This window comes from Nomascus leucogenys, chromosome 8 (assembly GCF_006542625.1).
Source record: "Nomascus leucogenys isolate Asia chromosome 8, Asia_NLE_v1, whole genome shotgun sequence".
Taxonomy (NCBI): Eukaryota; Metazoa; Chordata; class Mammalia; order Primates; family Hylobatidae; genus Nomascus; species Nomascus leucogenys.
The window spans coordinates 100,538,698-100,562,366 of record NC_044388.1 but is presented as its reverse complement, the minus strand read 5'-3'; the positions used below and the strand labels follow the sequence as shown (position 1 = coordinate 100,562,366).

The window sequence follows — 23,669 nt, the reverse complement described above, 5'->3', positions numbered from 1 at the left end:
AGTTAAAATAAAGGAGGTGTGCCCATCGTAAGATTCCTTTTGTGTGAAGTTCTAGATTTTTTTTTTTTTTTTTTTTTTGAGGCAGGTTTCTAGCTCTGTCATCCAGGCTGGAGTGCAGTGGCGTGATCATGGCTCACTGTGACCTCTGTCTCCTGGGCTCAAGGGATCCTCCCACCTCAGCGTCTCAAGTAGTTGGGACCACAGGTAAGCGCTACGACGCCTGGCTAATTTTTGTATTCTTTTTGTAGAGATGGGATTTTGCCACATTGCCCAGGCTGGTCTTGAACCCCTGGGCTCAAGGGATCTACCCACCTCAGCCTCCCAGAGTGCTGGGATTACAGGTGTGCTGGGATTCATGTCTGGACTATAATTTTTTGATATGGGAAAGTGGTTCCCTTTATGGAGGGTTGGGGGATTGACTGGAAGGAGCATGAGGAAACTTTCTGATGGTGGTGAAACGTTCTAAATCTTGGTCAGGGCGCTGACCACACATTTGTCGACACTCATCTAACTGTATCCTTAAAATCTGTGCATTTTACTGCATGCACGCTATATGCCAATTTCTTAAAAGTTAAGATAGAGAAGAAGAAAGGGGATCCGAAGGCCTGGAGAACCTGGGAGACACACACACACACACACACACACACACACACACACACACACACACTCGTAGGCACACTATACTTTGGCCTCCTAAAATCTTGGCATGATTCCCTACTTTTTTTCCTTCCTCATGGTAGTTGCAAAAGAATACAGAGTTTTTCTTCATCTTTGTACCATAATTAATCTCTTTCCATGTGCAAGAAGTAAGTAGATGAGATGTAAAACCAAGATGCCCAGGCAGGCTGGTGGCCTGTGTCTAAGCTGGCTCTGGCCCTGGCCCTGGAGTAGGGCCATGCATTAAAGCCTTGGCTGCGGAGCTTCTGAGAGAAGGCACTCCCAATGTCCACACAGCCCTGCTGCTTCCCTTGGTGCCTGCAGACTTCCTTCCAGCCTCCCAGTGGGTCTGGAGTTGAGGCATCATTTCTGTGGCTCATGTGATTCCACCACCTAGGCCATCTCACTGGGCCAGATAACAAAGAACTCCAGCTGGCAGGGAGCCGCTCTGAAGGCACTCCCACTGGCCACATTTGGGAGAATTGGAGATAAAAATGGTTTAAAATAAGAATCAGAGATAATAAATGGGAGAACTGGAGATAATAAATGATTTTTAAATGATAAAATAAGACTAGATTATAACACATAGAAAAAAGAAACCTAGAATTCAAAAAAACAGGGAGGCCGAGCATGGTGGCTCACGCCTGTGATCCCCAAAGCACCTCCCAAATCCTCAAGTGATCCAGGAGGATCACTTGAGGCCAGGAATTTGAGACCACCTTGGGCAACATAGTGAGATCCCTGACTCTACAAAACATTAAAAAATTAGCCAGGCATGGTGGCGCATGTCTGTAGTCCCAACTACTTGGGAGGCTGAGGTGGGGTAATCGCTTGAGCCCAGGAGGCAGAGGCTGCAATGAACCACGATGGTACCACTGCACTCCAGGTTGGGTGACAGACCACAATCCTGTCTCCAAACAAACAAACAACCCAGAGGGGACAGAAGGGTTCTGGCTGAGGGCAGGGATAGACACAGAGAATGGCCTCCCACAACCACATGATCATAATGGATTCAGGCAAGAATTGTTAGTGGCTGTTTAACACCACTGGGCAGAAGACCATTGGGAATGAGATATCCATACAGCCTCCAAGAATCACCCACATGTTACTGTTTAATTACAAAGGGAAAAGGTTACCTGTATAAATGCAGAAATCTGACAGGCACTACCTTAACTAAACGATGAGACTTAACACCACAAATATCGGGGGAAGTCCATATCACACACCCTTCCCGTGATGCCCTGAGAAGGACAGGTGTCATCACAAGGTGCTCCTGCAAAAACGCTCACCAGAGTCGCCAGGAAAGTCCTCACTGAGGAGCATTCTTCAGAACAACTGGCATGACCTCTTCATGAAAGACAAAAAAAAAAAAAAAAAAGCCTGGAGGATTGTTCCAGGTTGAAGGAGGCTGAAGAGTGATGGTGACTGAATTCACTGTGAGGTCCCTGGTTGAATGCTGGATCACAAAAGTTATAAAAGTTATTCCTGGGACAATAGGGGAAATTTGAATGTGGATTGCAAATTAAATAATAGTGAATTCCTAGAATGGCATTGTGGTTGTATAGGAGAATGAACTTGTTTTTGGAGATTCACGGTTAAGTATTTAGGGGTGGAGTGTTGGGTAACTTTCTTTTTAAAAAAAAAAAATACATACATATATATATGTGTGTGTATACACACACACACATATATATATATATATAAAATTTATTTTTTTGAGACAGAGTTTCGCTCTTGTTGCCCAGGCTGGAGTGCAGTGGTGTGATCTCAGTTTACTGCAACCTCTGCCTCCTGGGTTCGAGTGATTCTCCTGTCTCAGCCTCCTGAGTAGCTGGGATTACAGGAGTCCGCCACCATGCCTGGGTAATTTTCTGTATTTTTAGTAGAGATGGTGTTTCACCATGTTGGCCAGGCTGGTCTCGAACTCCTGACCTCAGGTGATTCACCTGCCTCGGCCTCCCAAAGTGCTGGGATTACAGGCGTGAGCCACCATGCCCGGCTGTGTTGTGTAACTTTCAAATGGTTCAGAGCGAGAGAGAGAAGAGAAAATGGTAAATCTGGGTTAAAGGGTCTCTGTGTGTTTATTGAACCATCCTTGTAGCTTTCTGAAGCTCTGAAAAACTTCACAATGATAATTTGGAGGAAAAAAGTAATAAATATGTAGAGAACTTGAAAATTTGAAAAAAAAAAATCCTTGCTGAAATCCCACCAGCAAGGAATTACCACTATTAATAATAGGATTTTTTTAACATAAAGAATGTACACCCCACACACATAAAACTATACACATTGTATCCATTTTCTTATTCTTTCTTCTGTCCTTAAACATGCATTGAAGACAATTTTTATTGGCCTCATAGATTTCATATAAACTAGTTAACTATTCTCCCATTGTTTGACATTAAAGTGGTTTCTAGATTTTCATTATAATATTGCTATATATTATAACATTTAATGCATTTCAGTATCCAATATATACTTCATTATTCAATATATAATCCACTATAAATAATGCTACAATGAACCTTTTTTTTTTTTTAGAGATGGAGTTGCACTATGTCACCTAGGTTGGAGTGCAGTGACACAATCACAGATCACTGCAGCCTCGAGCTCCTGGACTCAAGTGATCCTCCCACCTCAACCTCTTTGCAGCTGGGACTGCAGGTTTGTGCCACTTTGCCTGGCCAATTTTTCTATTTTTTGTAGAGATGAGTTCTCACCATGTTGCCCAGGCTGATCTCAAACTCCAGGCCTCAAGTGATCCTCCCGCCTCGGCTTCCCAAAGTGCTGGGATTACAGGCGTGAGCCACCACACCTGTCCTCTACGATGAACGTCTTTATACACCAATCTTTGACTGAAGATAGATCCCTAGAAGGGGAATGTTGGGGTTAAATGTTCTGAACTTTTTCGAGGATCGTGAGCTTATCTGGCAAAGAGCTTTCCAGAAGCTCCTATTGTACCATTTTGCCTTCCCACTAGCAACCCTTGAAGGTGCTCATCTCGCCAGATCATCCCTAACACTGAGTATTATCGTTACAGAAAAGGTCTTTGTCAGACCTGATGGCCCCATGGACATAGTTCTGTCCTCCTCTTGCTTGCTGGAGTCTGTGGTGCTGGACTCAGGCACTTCCCTGCATCTCCGGATGCTCTGATCTTGGCGGCTGTGATGTTACTCTCCTCTAGTTCCCCTTCACTCCACTCTTCACCCACCTGGTCTTTACTTGCCTGACACATAGGACCATCCCTAGCTCTCTTCTCTCCCTTGCCCACTCTCCCGTGATGTCTTCACATTTGGGACTTCCACTGCCTTCTCACTGCTGTTGGAGAACTCCTGCAACTCTCTCCCCAGCCCAGACCCTTCTCTCGAGCTTCAGGGACCCACGGGGACCTCCAATGCAACGTGTCCCCAAGGCACCCACGTGGACCTTCCTGCCACCAAAGTCAGATAACCCGGAGAGCAACGTCAGCTCCTCCTTTTACCTCTCCTTAACATCCAAACTTCAACCACGTGCTGTCTATCCGGCCTCTGTCATATCTCCAGTGGCTGTTCCCTCTCGGTGTTGTCACTGTCACTACCCTACTTCAGGCTACCTTCCTCTCCTCCCTGGTCTGTGACCGGAGCACTCCCACCGCCTCTGCTCTCCCACTTTCATTCTCTCCCTGTCCATCCGTCCTCCCACCGGCTGCCGGAGTGGTTTTCACACACTGCGATGTGTCAGCCTCTGTCCGCTGCCTCCTACTCTGGGATGCCCGGTTTCCAGCTGCCCACGCCCTCTTACTCCTCTCATCTTCTGTTCTCCAACAAGCCCAGCTGTTTCCCGCCTCCACAGGTCTGCTCACACCATCCCGTCCTTCTGGAATTGCCCACTCTCTCCTCGCTGCAACCCCAGCTAGCCAACCCCTGCTCCTCTTCTGCGTCCTGTTTACGGCTCCTGTTTTCCTCAGAGCCTTTGCTGCTGCTGTTCCTCCCCTGGGGGAGTTGACTTTTTCTCTCCTTGGAGTCTCTGTAACCCACACAGTCTCTATCAGAACCTTCTGATCCTTTTACTTGCTTATTTATTTCTGTATCCATTTCTCTTGAGGGCAGAGTCTTTGTTTTCTTGTGCGTCACCTGGTACCAGACACAGGATTGGAGTTTATGTAAGGAACGTCTGAAGGAGTGAACGAATGAGTGAATGAATGGGGCAGCATTTACCCAGGGCGAGGCAGAGCTGAAGCACGGAGAAGATAATGGGGCTGGATGTGTCTGGGTCCGAGAGACACGTTCAGAAATGGATCCTGCAAGATTTGATGGAGAAAGCACCCGTGGTTCAGCAGCCTTCAGAATACCTTGTCCCTGGGTGATGAGCCCTGTTCAAACCCCCATGTCAAGCAGGAAGCCCATTTTCTCTAGAGGTCATGTTGATTCTCTGCTCAAAAGCATTCCATGGAGGCTGGGGTGGTGGCTCACGCCTCTAATCCCCGCACTTTGGGAGGCCAAGGTGGGTGGATCGCTTGAGGTCAGGAGTTCAAGGCCAGCCTGGCCAACATGGTGAAACCTCATCTCTATAAAAATACAAAAATCAGCTGGGTGTGGTGGTGCACACCTATAATCCTAGCTACTTGGGAGGCTGAAGCAGGAGAGTTGCTTGAACCCAGGAGGCGGAGGCTGCAGTGAGCAGAGATCCCACTACTGCACTTCAGCCTGGGTGACAGAGCAAGACTCCATCTCAAAAAAAAAAAAAAAAAAAATTGATGGCTTCCCAATGCCTTTGAGATTGGCCCAGGCTTCTGAGCCAGCCTACTAGGATTTTCTTCTTTTTTTTTGAGACAGTCTCACTCTGTCGCCCAGACTGGAGTGCAGTGGTGAAATCTTGGCTCACTGCAACCTCCACTTCCTGGGTTCAAGTGATTCTCATGCCTGAGCCTCCCAAGTAGCTGAGATTACAGATGTGCACCACCAGGCCCGGCTAATTTTTTTGGTATTTTTCATAGAAGCAGGGTTTCACCATGTTAGCCAGGCTGGTCTTGAACTCCTGACCTCAGGTGATCTGCCTGCCTCAGCTTCCCAAAGTGCTGAGATTACAGGCATGAGCCACCATGCCTGGCCAGCTGGCCACATTGCCCCTGGCCCATAACCGGACTGATCTGCCTGCTATCCTGCCAGGATATCCTGCCTGATATCCTGCCGGCGGCGCTACCATACCTCTGAGCCTTTATCCAAGCTGCTCTCTCTGTCTTGAATGCTTTTTTCCTTCTCTCCACTGCCATTCTCCAAGACTCTGTTTTAGCTTCACCTCCTCCAAGAAGTCTGCCCAGGCTCACCAGGTAATTTTGTCTCCCCAGATCTTCCCCTCTATGGGGAAAGTAATTCCCTCTCTGCAGTCTGCCTTCCACAGACCTAAGTCTCAGCCTTGACTGTCCTCCCTGTGAGGCCGTGGGTCAGTCCCTGGTCCTTCTGAGTCTCAGCTCCTTTTTCTGTTCCTTCCCCCTTAAAGGATCCCACTTGCTGTTCCCTCCCTCGGAAATTATTAAGAGAATCAGGTATGCTGAAAGGAGAGCTTTAACCAGGACAGGCTTGGGTTCAAATTCCAGTTCTCTTGCTAACCAACTGGGTGACCTTGTGTTACACCTCCTGTCTCCGAGTGGAGAGTCCCCCAGCTGTAAGCTGGAAACCTGTGTTTTGGTGAATGAATTGCATTGTGGCATGGAAGGTGCTTACCATAGCACCTGGCATAGAGAAAGGATTCGGTAAATAGATGTTAAACATGATGATTAAACCAGGTGGGGAGAGTGTTTGGACGTTCGAACCCACTGAGGAAGTGGGGAGTATTCTCATGATTTCATTGTGACTTGGACAGGCCCTGGATAGGAAGAAGGGAGGGATGCCCCCTCCTGCTCACCAGTGGCTGGGGTTGGCAAACTCAGGGCCCACCCATCCCAGGCCTTGCTTACAGTGGTGGGGATTCTGGAGGTCTCCGGTGGGTCCCAAAATCTGCTCAGCGCCCCAGTAGAGTCTGGAGTGGGTGGTGGGAATCCACACTTTGAGATGCTGCTCTGTGCCGTGCCGTGCCCCTCCCACGGGAGCTGTGTTTCTGTGGCCCATGCAGCGAGGCTCGGCACCTGGGTGCTGTGCCAGGGGCCCTGGAGCCTGGAGCAGCTGCTGTAATTTATGCAAAGGAAGGCGCCCAGGTCTGCCCTGTCTATTTATAGCTTATTTATGAAGAAGGAAAAACAAGGGCCCAGTTGCCATAGCAACCAGGAGCATCATGGGCTGCTTTCCCTGCAAGAGGAAGATGGCCAAGTCTCCTTGAAGGGCGCACCCTTGCATGTGTTTATCCTGACAGAGGATGCAGGTGGGCCTTTGAGGGCCTGTCCCATGCTGGGTTCCTGGACAGCCTGCAGGGTGAGTGGGGTGGAGGGTGCTGCTTATTGGGCTCTTGGAAAATCCAGGGTGATGCCAGGGCCACGCACAGCTGAGCTCTTGGCAGCATGAGATGCACCCTCGTCTCCTGGTCTTGATGCTAACTCTTGTACTCTGGGTGCCCACCTGCAGCCTCAGGCAGACTTGGAAGCACTTTCCCTGGCTGTGCTCTGGCTCGTGTCCTTTAGGGCACTTAGCACAGTGAACTGGAGGCCTAGACGCCAGACCAATGCCCCCAAGGCTGTCATCTAGCACAGAGTTGGCACCAAGCTTGGCACCAAGGAAGGGTTTAATAAATAATGAATACATGAAGTGTTGTATAGTTTATGATGCGTGTTCTTACTTGATGCATGTGAGGCAGGATAAGCACTGCAATAGTCTCTCATTTCACAGATGAGGAAACTGAGCTTCAGAGAGGTGAAGACAGCAGCCTAAGTTCCCGCAGCTGGCAAGTAGCTGAGCTGGCCTGAGTCCTGGAGAAGGAAACCCCACCTGTGTGCTGGCAAAATACGAGGGAACTTGGGTTCTGGTTGGAACTTGGGTTCCAGTTGGGCCCTCATTGTCAGGGGTGGGGGAGGTGGTGCTGTGTGTGGTCTGGGGCTGGGAGGGGTGTGGTTTGACTCTCAACTCTGCCGCTTATCAGCGGTGTGACCTTGAGCTAGTGACTTCACCTCTCCAGGCCTTGGTTGCCTCATCTATAAAGTGGGGCCATGATGCCTGGTCCCTGGGGACTGCCAGCTCCCTGAGGACAAGCTCTGTGTCTGTCTCTTGATTGTGCTTTCCTACTGCCTGGCACATTCTAGGTGCCCAGGGTGATCATGAGATCCTGCACACAGAATGGCTGGGTCCGAGCCCAGGATGTTGAGTGCTCTCAGGGACTGTAGGTTGTCACTGTGTTATTTGGGAACTGAGGCACAGAGAGCCTGATGGCTCTCCTGAGGTCACCCAGACAAATCCAGAGCAGAAGTGGTGGCTTCACTGGTGAGTTGGAGTTGGTAGCACTGCCAAGGATAAAGTGGGACTGTCCAGGCCCAGGGGGGGCTGCAGTCCCAGGGGGCAGCAGGCATGCTGGGCAGGGAGGCTGAGCGGGGGTCTCTGAGTGCTGGGGATCTAGGGCTGCCCTCCACATGCCTGGAGGTGCGGAGGCTGCTCCCATCCCCGCTCGGCCGCCTGGCTAACTCCTGTGCTTTACGTCCAGGCCGCCTGGAGGCTCTTGGTCGCCCTCTGCTGGGCTCTGAGTGCCTCTGCGGGGCCACCTCCCGAGGCTATAAGAGGAGACAATGTCCCCTCCTCAGCTCAGTCTGGGTATGAAAAAAAAAAAGATACCAAAGAAACCCAGGTAGGAAGAGAAAGACCCCTCAAGCAAACCGAGGTCACAGATCATTTCTACAATGGCTTCCCTAGCTCTCTGTGCTGTGTCAGGGGCCCTGGCTTCTCTTTCTTTCTTTTTTTTTTTTTTGAAACAGACTCTGGCTTTGTTGCCCAGGCTGGAGTGCAGTGGTGCGATCTCAGCTCACTGCAACCTCCGCCTCCCAGGTTCAAGCAATCCTCCCACCTCAGCCTCCCAAGTAGCTGAGATTACAAGCGGGTGCCACCACGCCCAGCTAATTTTTGTATTTTTAGTAGAGATGGGGTTTCACCATGCTGGCCGGGCTAGTCTTGAACACCTGACCTCAAGTGATCTGCCCGCCTGGGCCTCCCAAAGTGCTGGGATTACAGGCGTGAGCCACCGTGCCTGGCTGGGCCCTGGCTTCTCTAGCTCCCACTGAGACCCTACAGCGGGACTCAGGCACCCGCCACCACCCCCCGGAGGCTGCGGGTGCCACCGCAGAAGCCTCACCACTGTTTCCTAAAAACCACGTCCAGGGTTTTTGGTTTTGTTTTGTTTTTGGCACATCTCAAGCCTTTGCCCACGTGCCTGACCCTCTTGCCTTGTCGTCCTGATGGGCTCCACACCGTCTGAGCCGTTAGGCTTCCCTAGAGTGCGTGCCCCCCACTCGCATTCCCATACTTCCCCCGCCTGGCAGTTGGCACGTAGCGCTGGGAGTCTTTCTTTTCTGAGACTTCCTGTCCTCCCCTGGGCTGTGAGCTCAGGAGGTGTCTGAGTTTCCTAGCTCTGTTATAACAAAGTACCACAATCTGGGTGGCTGAAACACCAGAAATTTATTGTCTCACCATTCTGGAGGGTGGAAGTCCAAAGCAAGGTGTCTGCAAAGTTGCTTCTTCTGAGAGCCATGAAAGAGACTGTTCCAGACCTGGCGCCTAGCTTCTGGTGGTTTGATGGCAACTTTTGGCGTTCCTTGGCCCATAGAATCATCACTCCAGTCTCTACCTTCATCTTCATATGGGGTTCTCCCCGTGTGCATGTCTGTCTCCAAATTGCCAATTTTTTTTTTTTTTTTTTTTTTTTTTTTTTTTTAGACGGAGTCTCTCTCTGTTGCCCAGGCTGGAGTGCAGTGGCATGATTTTGGCTCACTGCAACCTCCGCCTCCCAGGTTCGAGTGATTCTCCTGCCTCAGCCTCTTGAGTAGCTGGGATTACAGGCGCCCACCACAATGCCCAGCTAATTTTTGTATTTTTAGTAGAGATGGTGTTTCACCATGTTGGCCAGGCTGGTCTTGAACTCCTGATCTCAACTGATCCACCTGCCTCTGCCTCCCAAATTGTTGAGATTACAGATGTAAGCCACCATGCCCGACCCAAATTTCCAATTTTTATAAAGATGCCAGTCCTGTTGGATTAGGGCCTAGTGACCTCATTTTTAACTTGATTACCTCTGTAATATCAAATCAAATTCAATCCATTTGGAATACCTCCAAGTAAGGTCAGCTACTGAGTTACTAGGGGCTAGAACTGCAGAATATGAATTTATTTTCCTCATTTCAACAGAAAACTCAGAGAGGTAACGAAAGGGAATTCAACCTTTGACAACTGTTTATTAAACACACAGTTGTGATAGATACTGGTTCTAGGTGCTTCATTCATTCATTTGCACCTAGAACCTTGTCTGATGTATAACAGGAGCTCAATAAATATGTTTTGAGTGAATAAATTAATTCATTCCACAGTCATTCAGGCTGTAAAAGGAGCCTTCAATTCCCTCAGTAAAATGAGTTGAATTACATAGTTATCTCTTAGGTTTGTTGACAGGATGAAATGAATGTATTATTAATAGTAACTATTTATAATAAGCTTCTACATGCTAAGATAGATGGTCTTCGTGTACAATGTTTAATACTCACAATAGCCTTATTAAAATGAAATTCACTGGCCAGGCATTGTGGCTCACGCCTGTAATCCCAGCACTTTGGGAGGCCGAGGCGGGTGGATCACTTGAGGTCTGGAGTTCGAGACCAGCCTGGCCAACATGGTGAAACCCCATCTCTACTAAAAATACAAAAATTAGTCAGGTGTGGTGGCATATGTCTGTAATCTCAGCTACTTGGGAGGCCGAGGCATGAGAATCACTTGAACCCAGGAGGTGGAGGTTGCAGTGAGCTGAGATCATGCCACTGCACTCCAGCCTGGGTGATAGAGACCGAGTCTCAAAAAATAAATAAATAAATAAAATAAAATTCACCTAATATAGAAGACACCATTTTAACCATTTTAAAGTGTGCAACTCAGTGGTTTTTAGTGTATTCATAATATCGTGCAACCCATACCGCTATGTAATTCCAGAACATTTTCATCATTTTCCAAAAACTCTGTGCCCACTAAACAGTCCCTACCCATTCTCTCCTCCTCCCCTAACCCATAGCAACCACACATCTACTTTCTGTCTGTGGATTTGCCTATTAAGAACACTTCACATACATGGAATGATACACTATGTGGCCTTTTGTGCCTGGCTTCTTTCCCTCAGTATATTTCCAAGGTCCATCCCTGTTGTAACATGTATCTGTGCTTCAGAACTTCTTTATGGCCTAATAATATTCCATTATATGAATTTACCATATTTTGTTTATCCATTCATCAGTGGATGGACATTTGGGTTGTTTCCATTATTTGGCTATTGTGAATAATGAGACCCCCCCTTCCCCCCCCTTCCCCCCCCCTTTTTTTTGAGACGAAGTCTCTGCTCTGTTGCCCAGGCTGGAGTGCAGTGGCGTTATCTCGGCTCACTGCAACCTCTGCCTCCCTGGTTCAAGCGATTCTCCTGTCTCAGCCTCTCGACTAGCTGGGACTACAGGTGCCCACCACCACGCCTGGCTAAGTTTTTGTATTTTTAGTAGAGACGGAGTTTCACCGTGTTAGCCAGGATGGTCTCAATCTCCTGACCTCGTGATCCGCCCACCTCGGCCTCTCAAAGTGCTGGGATTACAGGCGTGAGCCACTGCGCCTCGCCAATGAGACCCCTTTTGATGCAGGGCAGGTAAGCCCCAAAGTGGGGCTGAGCCCACAAGGGTTCTTGGCTTTGCCCAAGAAAGAATTCAAGGGCAAGTTGGAGGCAGAAGAAAACGGCTTTATTGGAGTGGTGGCGTTACAGCTCCATGACTACTCCTGCAGAGCAGGGCTACCCTCTTAGGCAGAGAGTCAGGGCAGTTTTGCAGTCATATTTATACACACTTGTAATTACATACAGATTAAGGGGTGGTTTACGCAGGCATTTCTAGGGAAGGGGTAGTAACTTTTGGTTTATGGTGTCATTGCCATGGAAAGGGGTGGCTAACTCACGAGTGTTGCCATGGCAACGGTAAACTGACTTGGCCCGCTGGTGAGCGAGTCTTAGGGAAGACAGCTTCCGCCCAGACCCTGTTTTAGCTAGTACTCAATTTGGTCAGATATCTCAGCCCCATCTGTGAATGGAGGCCTGCCTTCTACCTCACCTTTATAGAAGTTTTTGTGAATACATGTCTTCAACCCTCTCGGGTGCATATCTAAGAGGGTAGGTACTACTTTTTGGGGAACTGTCAAATTGTTTTCCGGAGCAGCTGCACCGTTTTGCATTCTCACTAGCCGTGTATTCGGGTTCCAGTTTCTCCATACTCTCGCAACCCTTGCGCTTTTCTGCCTTTTTGTTTATGGCCATCCTAGTGGGTGCGAAGTGGGATCTCGCTGTGGTCGTGCTTTGCATTCACCCGATGACTAATCATGTTGAGCCTCTTTTCACAGACTTATGGCCATTCTACAGCAGCCTTTTGAGCTAGATGTAATCTCCATCTGATAGTGGAGGAAACAGATTCAGAAAGTTGAAGATACTTGCTTAACGCAAGGGGGTGGTGGGGCTGTGCCTAGGACTTGGGTGTGTCTGTCTCCGAAGCACCGCAGAACCAAATTAACGGTAGAAGCAGGTCCAGTCTGAGCGGCAGGTCGCTGGTGCGTTCACCTTGGACAAGTCCTTTCCTGGTTCCAGGTGTCACTTTCTCCTCCGTGCCACTTGGGGCGATATACTTCAAACATCTCTGGTCTCTCTAGGAACCAGAATCTCTAAGATCAATCGTTCTAGTGCGGCGTTTGCCCCGCCCCTTCAGCCCCAGTTGCCAGCGACGCCGGAAGTGCTCGGCTCTTTTTGTTTGCACCCGCCTCCGGCCCGGAAGTGCTTTCTTGGGAAGATGGCGGCTGTGTCGGTGTGTGCTCCACCGGTTGGAGGCTTCTCTTTTGATAACTGCCGCAGGTGCCGCCTTGCCTGGGGCTTGGTTCAGGGAGGGAGTAAGAGTGCGGTGCTCGGGTGGGAGCTGGGCCAAAGTCTGATACGAGAATTCTGAGGGAAGAGTGCATGGCAGGGCCTGTGGCCCGCGGCTACTGTGACTCAGGGGAATCAGGGCCTGGGCGTGGGTTTCTCCTGAAGCCGGGTCTGCTCTCCCACCTTCCCAGCGCACTCAGCCACCGTTTATCTCCGTCTCCTAAGGCACGTCACGGCCCCTCTCTGAGACTGTCTTCGTTGGAAAACGGGAGAACAGTGCTGATGGTGGGAGGATTCATTAAACAGATGGGCGTGAAAACAAATAGCAGCTTTCCTTAGTTCTCTGTTAGGCACTCTTCATGCCAGTGCTGCGCGATGTGGTCCTGCCCTTCAACACTTGATTCTCTCATTTGCTCTCAGGAATGCCGTCTTGGAAGCCGATTTTGCAAAGAGGGGATACAAGCTTCCAAAGGCCCGGAAAACTGGCACGACCATCGCTGGGGTGGTCTATAAGGTAAGACGAGTTAGGCTAAGAGCAGCAGTGACTGAACCGGTAACAGGAATCAGAACACTTGGCTTCCTCTGTCTCTCCCTGTTCGGTCTGGAAAGGCAGATGCTATAGAATACATCAGGAGACCGTCTTTCAGGAGCGACTGCTTTTGTCAGATTTTGTATGCTTCTTAACAGTTTATGTTCTTTCCTCACTTTGCTGAGTTTTTTTTTTTTTTTTTAACAGGTCAGTTAGCTTCTTAATTACTAGTTTAGGAAGCCGAAGTATGTGATGGGAGATCACGAGATTTGGGGTCAGATAGGTCTGTCTCACCTTTGAACTCTATAATGCTGATTCCAACTTCGGGCAGCTCACTTTCCTTCTCACAGGGACACCTTCAGATGCATCAAATGGAGATAACTCCTGCCTTAAATTGTTGTAAACGTCAAAAGGGATATGATTACCTGTGCAACATGTTTTAAAAGGAAATTGATAGTGATGGCTAATTTAAAGGAAAAATTCCTGAGTCTTAATCCAGGTTTTTTCCAGATTAGCTCTGATTTGCAAGGAATTTACCCGACACCTGAGCCTCACTTGAAAATGGGAATAATTCTTACCTACTCAGGATTCAATTAGTAGCATTTACTAAGAAACCTTTTCTTAGATCCTGAAAGTGTAGCACAATATTTTTGGTATGAGTTTTGGCTGGCGTTTTGAGATTAGGGGAGCATGTGGTATGGCCAACATAGTACTCCCTAAAGTAGAATGGAGAGTTGTGGTTGGTTTATATTTGTAAAATTGTTTAAAAACTTTTTTTTTTTAATAGGATGGCATAGTTCTTGGAGCAGATACAAGAGCAACTGAAGGGATGGTTGTTGCTGACAAGAACTGTTCAAAAATACACTTCATATCTCCTAATATTTAGTAAGTATTGATTCGTTTGAATAACTCTTATGTTTTCAAACATGTCAGGGCTAAAAATTGACCTTCCTGTGCTCCTTACTAAAACCGGTTCAACCTGTATTTTCTATCTCCCTTAAATGGCCTTTCCATCCACCTGTTACCTAAGCTAGTCACTTCAAGTCCTCTCTTTGCTTCAGTCTCCAGTTGAATTGGTAGCCAGTTTTGCCCTCTCTGGGCCTCTTGAATCCATTCCCTCCTATCTTTTCCTTTGCTAAGGCTCTAGTTTGGGTTCTTTTTTCTTTTTCTTTTTTTCAAACATTAACTTGAACCATAGAGGTTCTTTTTTCTTAGCTGGACTATTGCAGTTATCATTTAATTGGCCTCTCTTAGGCATCCTGTTGTTCACTCTTCTGCCATATTGGATTTTGTAAAACATAGATCTGATGACATCCCTTTCTTAAAAAGCTTTTCAAGAGACTTGTCACATTTCCACACGGCTTTTAGGATAAAAATCAAAATCCTGTGGCCTTGCACAGTCTCATAGAAAGCCTACCCTTCAAGCCTCTTTTTCAGTTGCAATCATCCTGTGCTCCAGTTACATCTGAACTGTCCCTATTTCCCTCATCTCCAAGCTATTCTACCATTGCCTATGTGAGATTCTATTTAGAAACTCTACCTTCTCTGCTTGTAGTGTTTTTATTCCAGCTCATATATAACCTTTTCTTTTCTTTCTTTTTTTTTTTTTTTAAACATTTTTTTTCGTTCCTTTTTTTGGGGGAGAGATGTGGTCTCACTCTGTTGCCCAGCTGATCTTGATCTTCTGGCCTCAAGTGATCCTCCCACCTGGGTCTCACAAAGTGCTGGGATTACAGGCATGAGCCGTCATGCCCAGCCTGAAACCTTTTCTTAATGATCAGAATCAATTACCTTCTCCTCTGGTTTCCCATAGGATTTTGTACCTGTGCTACTACTGTGTATTAAATTATGTGTTACAATTTTTGTCTTCTTGTGTATCTTACACTCAACTTTGAAATTGAGCAGAAGGCCTGGGAATAAATATTTTCTTTATTCCCAGTGCTTAGTGTAATTACTGGTATCTGATAGTAAATACTTGGTAGATGTTGAATTGCAAGACTTAACACACCTTGCACTTCTGTACAACTTGGATATATTTGTAGCGTTAATGAAATGCACACTCTGTTATCACAGAAACCAATAATTTCATATGTTCCATTGGGCCATAGATAATGTATTTGCATATAACTAGATGCATATTCTCAATTTTCTGTTTATTTAAGGTTGACTAAACAGAGAAGTTACAGCATAGATATACTCAAAAACATCTCTCTGTGTACCTGAACTTCATGGAAGTTATCCAAGAACACACTACTTCTAATTGAGCCCTCTGGTAATTGGATTTCAGCTAAGTTTCTAATTGGATTTTTCAGTTGTTGTGGTGCTGGGACAGCTGCAGACACAGACATGACAACCCAGCTCATTTCTTCCAACTTGGAGCTCCACTCCCTCTCCACTGGCCGTCTTCCCAGAGTTGTGACAGCCAATCGGATGCTGAAGCAGATGCTTTTCAGGTAAGTTTCCAGAATGGGGATTCCTGTTAGTAGCTTCTTCTCATATCTTAGATTTTTTCAGCCAAGGGAAGCCTGGAAAGTAGCAAAAACGCATTCAGAAATACACATTTTGTTCCAGAAATCAGTTGTTATATTAAAGAGCCATTTTAAATGGTTTTTGATAGTGCATTTGAATTTCTGGGGCCTGATTTTTTTCATCAGTAAATCACATGTCACCAGTTGAGTCATTTCCTGGAGCATAGGGATATTACTGGATAAGAGAAACTCTTTTGTTCACAGTAAGAAAGTTATAGCTGGAGGAACTGTGAATTTGTCTTGTGAAACTACTCTCTCCTCCCCATAAACACAAACCCAAATGATTTTCTCCCCTTCCCCCTACCCACTCCCTTTAGGGGCAAAATAACAGTGAATGAAAAGTGGTATTTATAATTGGCTGTCAGTGGGTATGATAATATTAATATTAACCAACCTTTATCTACCTCTTACCCTGTTCCAGGACCTGTGCTAAAGTGCTTTATGCGCGATCTCATCCTTTGAATTCTGAGATAGGGGCTATTAGCGTCACCTATTTGCAAGTGAAGAAATTGAGGTTTAAAGAGGTGCAGTAGCTTGCCTGACCTGACGTTCATTCTCCGCTGACTCACAGCTCATATTAGTAGTTTTGTTTCTCTTTCTCCTTTAATAATTGCATCATTACTTTATGTTTGTATGGGTCTTGGCAGTTTTCAAAGTGCATTTTCTCATTTGCTTCTCATAAGAGAGGCAGTGATTATAGGAGAAGTAGCCTGGGCATTTAGTCTTGGGTTGGAATACTGGCTTCTCCTTTTGGGTCTTGCCTTACCTTTAACAAATTCTTTGCCTTTTTCCTTCTGCGTAGAATGGATATCATAATACCCGCCCCTAGCAGGGTTGTTGTGAGAATTAAAGGGGAGCACGGATAGACAGTAAAGATTTTAAACTAGTGGGTTATAGGCCGTCAGCTTGTAGGGAAATTTGTTTGGGTCATATGGCTTTTTTTTTTTTTTTTAATAGTGGCTAACAATTATAAATGGGGAGATTTGAATTAAAAGTCTAGATTTTGGCTTGGCATGGTGGCACACGCCTATAATCCCAGCACTTTGGGAGGCCAAGGTTGGCGGATCACCTGAGGTAAGGAGTTCGAGACCAGCCTGGCCAACATGGTGAAACGTCTCTACTAAAAGCACAAAAATTAGCCGGGCATGGTGGCACTCGCCTGTAATCCCAGCTACTTGGGAGGCTGAGACTGGAGAATCGCTTGAACCTGGAAGGTGGAGGTTTCAGTGAGCCAAGATCACGCCACTGCACTCTAGCCTGGGTGACAGAACAAGACTCCGTCTCAAAAAAAAAAAAGTCTAGATTTCTGTCTTTTGAAAACATTTGGAAACACGTGGCCGTAATCTTCGGGAACTCATTGGTGGATGTTGCCTTAGAAGTGGGAGTGGGTGCTCTGTCACGTTCTCTGCTTGGCTCACTTCACTCTTCCCTTCAGGGCCCTGGCCTTCCTGATAATGTGTGGGTTCTCATCTATGTGTCTGGCCTGGCCTGTGGGTTTTCAGTAGTGTATATGAGGTTGAGTGTAGCCCTGTAGCAAGGATAGTAGTGTAGTTCCCATTTTACAAATGAGACCAAAGCCTAGAGTCATATGGATAAGAAGCCTAATCTATCCAATTGCTGCTTTATGTTCGTGTATGTATCATTATTCTAATCCAGGAGAATTATTGCCAACCAGATTCTTCCAGTACAGTGAGTAGAACTTGCTAAGGCACACCTATTGATCAGATTTCTGAAGAGATTTGTGGATTTTAATTTTAAATATAAAGCTCCCTCTGGTGGCTTGCTTGGTACATTATATATAAGGCTTTTTTGAAAACTTTTTGTCTACACAACGTGTCTATGTAATAAAGGCAATTTTTAAGCTTGCAAAATTGCCGCAAATAGGATGTTTCAAGATTCTTTGTAATGTCATTTAAAACAATTAGCAAAAAAATCTAGCAAATGTCTCTGTTAATCACTTTAGAATGTTTTAAGAATCCTAACATCTCGGCCAGGCGCGGTGGCTCATGCCTGTAATCTCAGCACTTTGGGAGGCCGAGGCAGGCAGATCACGAGGTCAGGAGATTGAGACCATCCTGGCTAACATGGTGAAACCCCATCTCTATTAAAATTACAAAAAATTAGCCAGGCGTGGTGGTGGGCGCCTGTAGTCCTAGCTACAGGAGAATGGCTTGAACCCAGGAGGTGGAGCTTGGCAGTGAGCCGAGATTGTGCCACTGTACTCCAGCCTGGGTGAAAGTACGAGACTCCGTCTCAAAAAAAAAAAAAAATTCTAAATTCTCATTTTTCAGTGTTGTGTCATTTTTTAGTTTAAGATACTTTGTAAAAATTAAATTTTATCAAAATTTGAGAGGAACATTTAAAAATATAAACCAGCATAATTATAGTCTTTTATGTCCTCTTACATTTTTGGTGAGTTACATAAAATGAGAGTGGTATAAGGAAAGAGTTTAGGATTTGACTTTAGAACTTTGGTTCATCTCCCACCCACAGCACTGACTGTCGTATAAATTTGGGTGATTCTTTCTCAAAATGAGCATGATAGTTTTTGTCTGTCTGACTTCTGAGGAGGACAGGAATAAAGAAGCTAGGCTCTGACCTTGTATACGACAGAGCCTACTGCATAGTTAGAGCCCCCATAAGATTCAGTCTGAAAAAGAGTACAAGGTGTTCTTGGTACTGCTGTACTTTTTTTTTCTGAACAGCCCATTTCCTTGTATGTGAGTCAGTGAGAAAATAAGGTTTGATAAACAGAAGTGATGTCTTTTCCCTTACTTAAGCACTGCCTTTATCTCACACCTATCCTGGCTAGATGTAGTTGATGTAAGTAATGCTTGTTCTGTGAGCATGGAGCCTCCTTGTTGAGTTTCATAAAAACGTTAGTGAAATGCTGTTCTGTGTTCTGGAAACTATTACTTGAATACGTAGAGGCTCTTACATTGTAACTTTTTTTCTTATAAACATAGTGTACATTTATTGTAGGAAATTTAGAAAATACTGAAAAGCCCAAAGAACAAAATGAAAATTTTGCCATTCAGGGAGCATCACTCTTGGTTTGGTGTATGTTATTCCAGTCTTCTGTCTTTTAAGTTCTTCCCTTTCTCTCTTCCTTTTATATTGCTAGTACATGTTCATAGTAAAAACAAAACAAAGCTGGAAGTTATAAACAAAAAGAATGTAAAAAACTACCTGGATTCCTGCCACCCACAAACAGTTAGTGCTAAGAGATTGTTACACACCCTTCGAGGTTTTAAAAATAAGTTCAGTAATATTTAAAAAATGGGATTATAGTTGTACTGACTGTTTATAGTATAGCCTAATCTTTTCACCTAACAGTGCATCTTGAATGGGTTCTATACTAGGGCATTTCAAAATGAAAATAACTTTTTAAAATTATAAAAATAATATATGATAATTGTAAAAAACATAGACACTAGAAACCTGGATAGAAGGAAGTAAATGCCACCTGATGTTCTGCCACTTAGACACATATACTGTAAATTTTTGAAGATCTGTTTTTTCATACCTTTTGTTCTAGATATATATCCTTGTATGTGTTGTTTTGTAATTTCCCTTATTTACGTAATAGTATGTTACAAATATTGTTCCCGTCAGTAGATGAGTTTTTCTGTTGAGCCCATAGAGAAGTTCTGAATACTTGTAACTCTCCTGAAATCAGAAAAAATGTGTGTACTCTTAACGGGGGAAAATTTCCACAATTTTAATCAATTTTTAAGAGGGCTCTGTGACCCATAAAAGCTTAAGAACCATTAATCAGTATCATAATTTTTGGTGGTGTCGTAGTGTCTGTTTTGTGGCTATGTTACAACTTAACCAGTTTTTGAACATTAATGATATTGCCCATTTTAAGGTATTTAAGGTATTGTTAGGTATTCTATGAACCTTTGGAACATAGAACCCTTGGGTACTCATGTGATTAATTCCTTAGCCTGTATTCTAGAATAAATGCACATTTATTTAGTTTTGCACATTTAACATTTTGAGAGATGTTGTCAAAGCTTTCCCTTGACAAACGTTGTACTACCATCAGTAGTGCAGGAGAAATTGCAGCATGATTGTTCAATTTTATTTTAGTTTAGATAGGGTCTCTTTCTGTTGCCCAGGCTGGAGTGCAGTGGCATGATCATGGCTCACTTAAAGGCAGTGCATGGTGGATGACTTGAGCCTTAAAATTCTAGGCTCAATACAAAAATCCCAGCCTCCTGAGTAGCTGGGACTAAAGGCCCACGCCACCATATTTGTCTAATTTTTTGTTGTGTTTGTTTTTTTTAAACTTTTTGTAGACGATGTCTCACTATGTTGCTTAGGCTGGTCTCAAACTCCTGGCCTCAAGTAATCCTCCTGCCATGACCTCCCTAGGTTTTGGGATTACAGGCGTGAGCCACCATACTTGGCTTAGCATGATTTTTAATGATTGTGTGATGTTTTGTTGTACAGTTGGATCAGTTTAGCCATTTCTCCCTCTGGCTGTTTCCATTTTTTTAATCATCATAAACAATGCTGTTTTAAACATCCTTGTGCATTCATTTCTGTATATTTGTCTGTTTATATCCTTAGAATAGAGTCCTGGTAGTAGAATTTGTGGATCAATAAATTATTAAAATTTTAATGACTTCAATAATTTGCCAAAACATCTTGATTATTTTAAAGGCATCTAACAGTTTATATTTTAGCTTAGAAGGCAAGTAGCTGATTATTATTAACTTTATTTAAACACCCTGTTCAGTAGACAGTTGGCATAGTGGAATAGGCACTGGACTAGTTGGGGGTGGTGGGACTGGCGATTGGCTTCTCTTCTTGGAGCCCTTGGCCCTAGTCTGACCCTGCTGCTAGCTCACACGTGTGGCCTTGGACCAGTTTCTTCCCTCGTCTGGGGCTCTATTCTCTTTTTAGGCTACTTCTAAAATCTTTTCCTAGGAGGTTCTTGAAGTTTTTACTTATAAATGGAAGGTTCTTTTTGAAATAACAATTTGGTAATCAAGGAACAGGGCAAGTATTGGACCACTGTTCTGTTTACTTAGAGCACTTCTGGATGTGTGGCTATGTCTCACACAGTCTAAAGTTATGACTTTGGTTCTCGTGTTAATTTATTTGTATTTTAATGATTACATCGTTTGGCAAATTCAGTATGTGTTAGTTTTGTTTTCCTTCCCAAAGAGCTAAAGGCTCACAGTGGAGAACTTTAAATCTAGCATGTTTATCTAGCACAGCTAGATAAATTGAGAGCAATTTATGTTGACGAATATAGATCTAATTCTTCTTTTGATTTTTTTTTAGTTTTTGAGACTAAGTCTCGCTCTGTCGCCCAGGCTGGAGTGCAGTGATGCAACCTCGGCTCACTGCAACCTCGGCCACCCAAGTTCAAGTGATTCGCATGCCTCAGCCTCCCATGTTAGGAGTAACATTAGCCTCCTAGTGTTAAAAAGCTGTACCAAATACAGGGAAAGGAATCTATAGAAATGGAAAAAAAGGGTCCAAAGGAACAAATATGTGCACAATTAAGTGGAGATGGGGTGGGTGGAAAATGTATTCCTCTGATGTTCCTGAAGAAGTGTAAGTTTATCCTGTGTGTAGTAGCAGTGGTTTCTTACGCTATCATGGAGTTATTTTAATATTCACTTTCCTGAATGATGAAATACTTTTTTTTGATACGAGTTCATATATGTAATTACAATATGGGTTAATTCAAAGGCAGAGATGTTTCGACATGAGCCATTTTTGTTTGGGCTGTGGTGAGGTTGATACTTTTTTTTTTTTTTTTTTTTCTGAGACAGCTCTTGCTCTGTCCTGGCTGGAGAGCAGTGGCGTGTACATGGCTCACTGCAACCTCTGCCTCCTGGGCTCAAGGGATCCTCTCACCTTAGCCTCCCAAGTATCTGGGACTACAGGTACATGCTACCATGCCTTGCTAATTTTTTGTATTTTTTGTAGACAGGGTCTCACCATATTTCCCAGGCTGGTCTTGAACTCCTGGACTCAAGTGATTTGCCCACCTCGACCTCCTAAAATGCTGGGATTATAGGTGTGAGCCACCATGCCTGGCCTTTGTGGCCAGGTTGATAATTTGAACAGTGGAACAGCTGAGCTTAGCACCTCCTCATTGTTAACTGTGGAGGTAGCTTATGTGCTGATCACAAGAGAGGTGTGATGGGAAAAGTGCTGATAATCTTTGGAGTCAGTCCAATTTGGTTCTGAGACCGGGCAAGTTCTTAATGTCTCTGGGTTGGTTTTCTCTTCTCTAAAATGGGAATGATATTGTTGTCTTTTAAAGGGGACTGTGGGCTGGGTGTGGGGGCTCACACCTGTAATCCCAGCACTTTGGGAGGCCAAGGTGGGAGGATTGCTTGAGTCCAGCAGTTTGAGACCAGCCTGGGCAATATGGCGAGACCCTGTCTCTCCAAAAAAAAAAAAAAAATTAGCCAGGTGTGGTGGTGCACACCTGTAGTCCTAGCTACTCAGGAGGCTGAGGTGGGAGGATCGCTTGAGCCTGGGGAGATTGAGGCTGCAGTGAGCCGTGATAATACCACTGTACTCCAGCCTGGGTGGCAGAGTGAGACCCTGTCTCAAAAAAATAATAATAATGGGCTGTGAGGCTGAGCTGAAATGAGGTGTATGGAGTGCCTCACATAATTTATTGTTTATACTGGCTGATAGTAGATGCTCATCTAATGTTCCCTTCCCTTTTTTGTTCCCATCAAAACAATAACCCCTTAATGAAACAGTCTTAAGGAAAACTTTTTGTTATCTGACTTCTCATGCAACTTTTGGCTAAGTTACAGTGATGCTTTGTGGACTCATGTTTTTTTTCTTATGCATACTCTGATCACCAGGTATCAAGGTTACATTGGTGCAGCCCTAGTTTTAGGGGGAGTAGATGTTACTGGACCTCACCTCTACAGCATCTATCCTCACGGATCAACTGATAAGTTGCCTTATGTCACCATGGGTGAGTGTAACGTTTTCCTGATGTTTCAGAGTACTCTTACTTACCAAGATAGTCTCTTGAAGAGTTGGTCTGTTTTCTCTTAGAAGAGGAGGTGCAATACAGTGCTTTGATTCATTCAGCAAATATATACTGAGTTCCTACTACAGATGAGGCCCTGTTCTAGGTGCTTGCTATATAGCAGTCAACACAATTCTGACAATGATTCCTGCTCTCGAGGATTTTGTATTTTAGTGAGGGTAAATAGACAATAAACAACTGTGAGAAGTGTATTTATAACACAGAAGTATTATAAATATATGTAAATATAATACACAGGTTATACAATATGAATATATTTGTTATAGTCTGAAATCTGAAAAGCTCCAAAATTCTAAAGTGCCAACATGATACTCATTGGAACATTTTTATTTTTGTTATTCTTTTTTGAGATGGAGTTTCGCTCTGTTGCCCAGGCTGGAGTGCAGTGGCATGATCTCGGCTCACTGCAACCTCTGCCTCCCCAGTTCAAGTGATTCTTCTGCCTCAGCCTCCCAAGTAGCTGGAATGATAGGCGTGCGCCACCATGCCTGGCTAATTTTTTATAGTTTTAGTAGAGATGGGGTTTCACGATGTTGGCCAGGCTGGTCTCAAACTCCTGACCTCACGTAATCTGCCCACCTCGGCCTCCCAAAATGCTTGGATGGATTGTAGGCACGAGCCACTCTGCCCAGCCTCATTGGAGCATTTTTGATTCAGGATTTTTGGATTAGGGATGCTGAATTGGGTGAGTATAATGTAGATATTCCAAAACCTGAAATCTGAAACACTTCTGGTCCCTAGCATTTTGGATAAGGGCTACTCAGCCTGTATTAGAAAGTGATACTAAGAAAAAAAGTAATACAGATGGTATTGTACTATAGTTACACAAGATATTACCTTTGAGAGAAACTGAGTCAAGTTCATACGGAAATGCTCTATT

The 23,669-nt window shown here is 45.0% G+C and overlaps 1 protein-coding gene across 1 annotated transcript in view; it reads left to right on the top strand.

Moving 5' to 3' along the window:
* The first annotated feature begins 12,574 nt into the window (after window positions 1-12,574).
* The window catches only part of PSMB7 (proteasome 20S subunit beta 7), a 61,836-nt gene continuing 50,741 nt past the window's right edge, over window positions 12,575-23,669 (top strand). Inside the window, exons 1-5 of the mRNA XM_003264115.3 lie at window positions 12,575-12,678; window positions 13,108-13,201; window positions 14,004-14,101; window positions 15,529-15,669; window positions 22,596-22,711. Coding sequence (XP_003264163.1) covers window positions 12,617-12,678; window positions 13,108-13,201; window positions 14,004-14,101; window positions 15,529-15,669; window positions 22,596-22,711 — 511 coding nt within the window. The 5' untranslated portion in view covers window positions 12,575-12,616. The remainder of the gene's footprint in view (window positions 12,679-13,107; window positions 13,202-14,003; window positions 14,102-15,528; window positions 15,670-22,595; window positions 22,712-23,669) is intronic.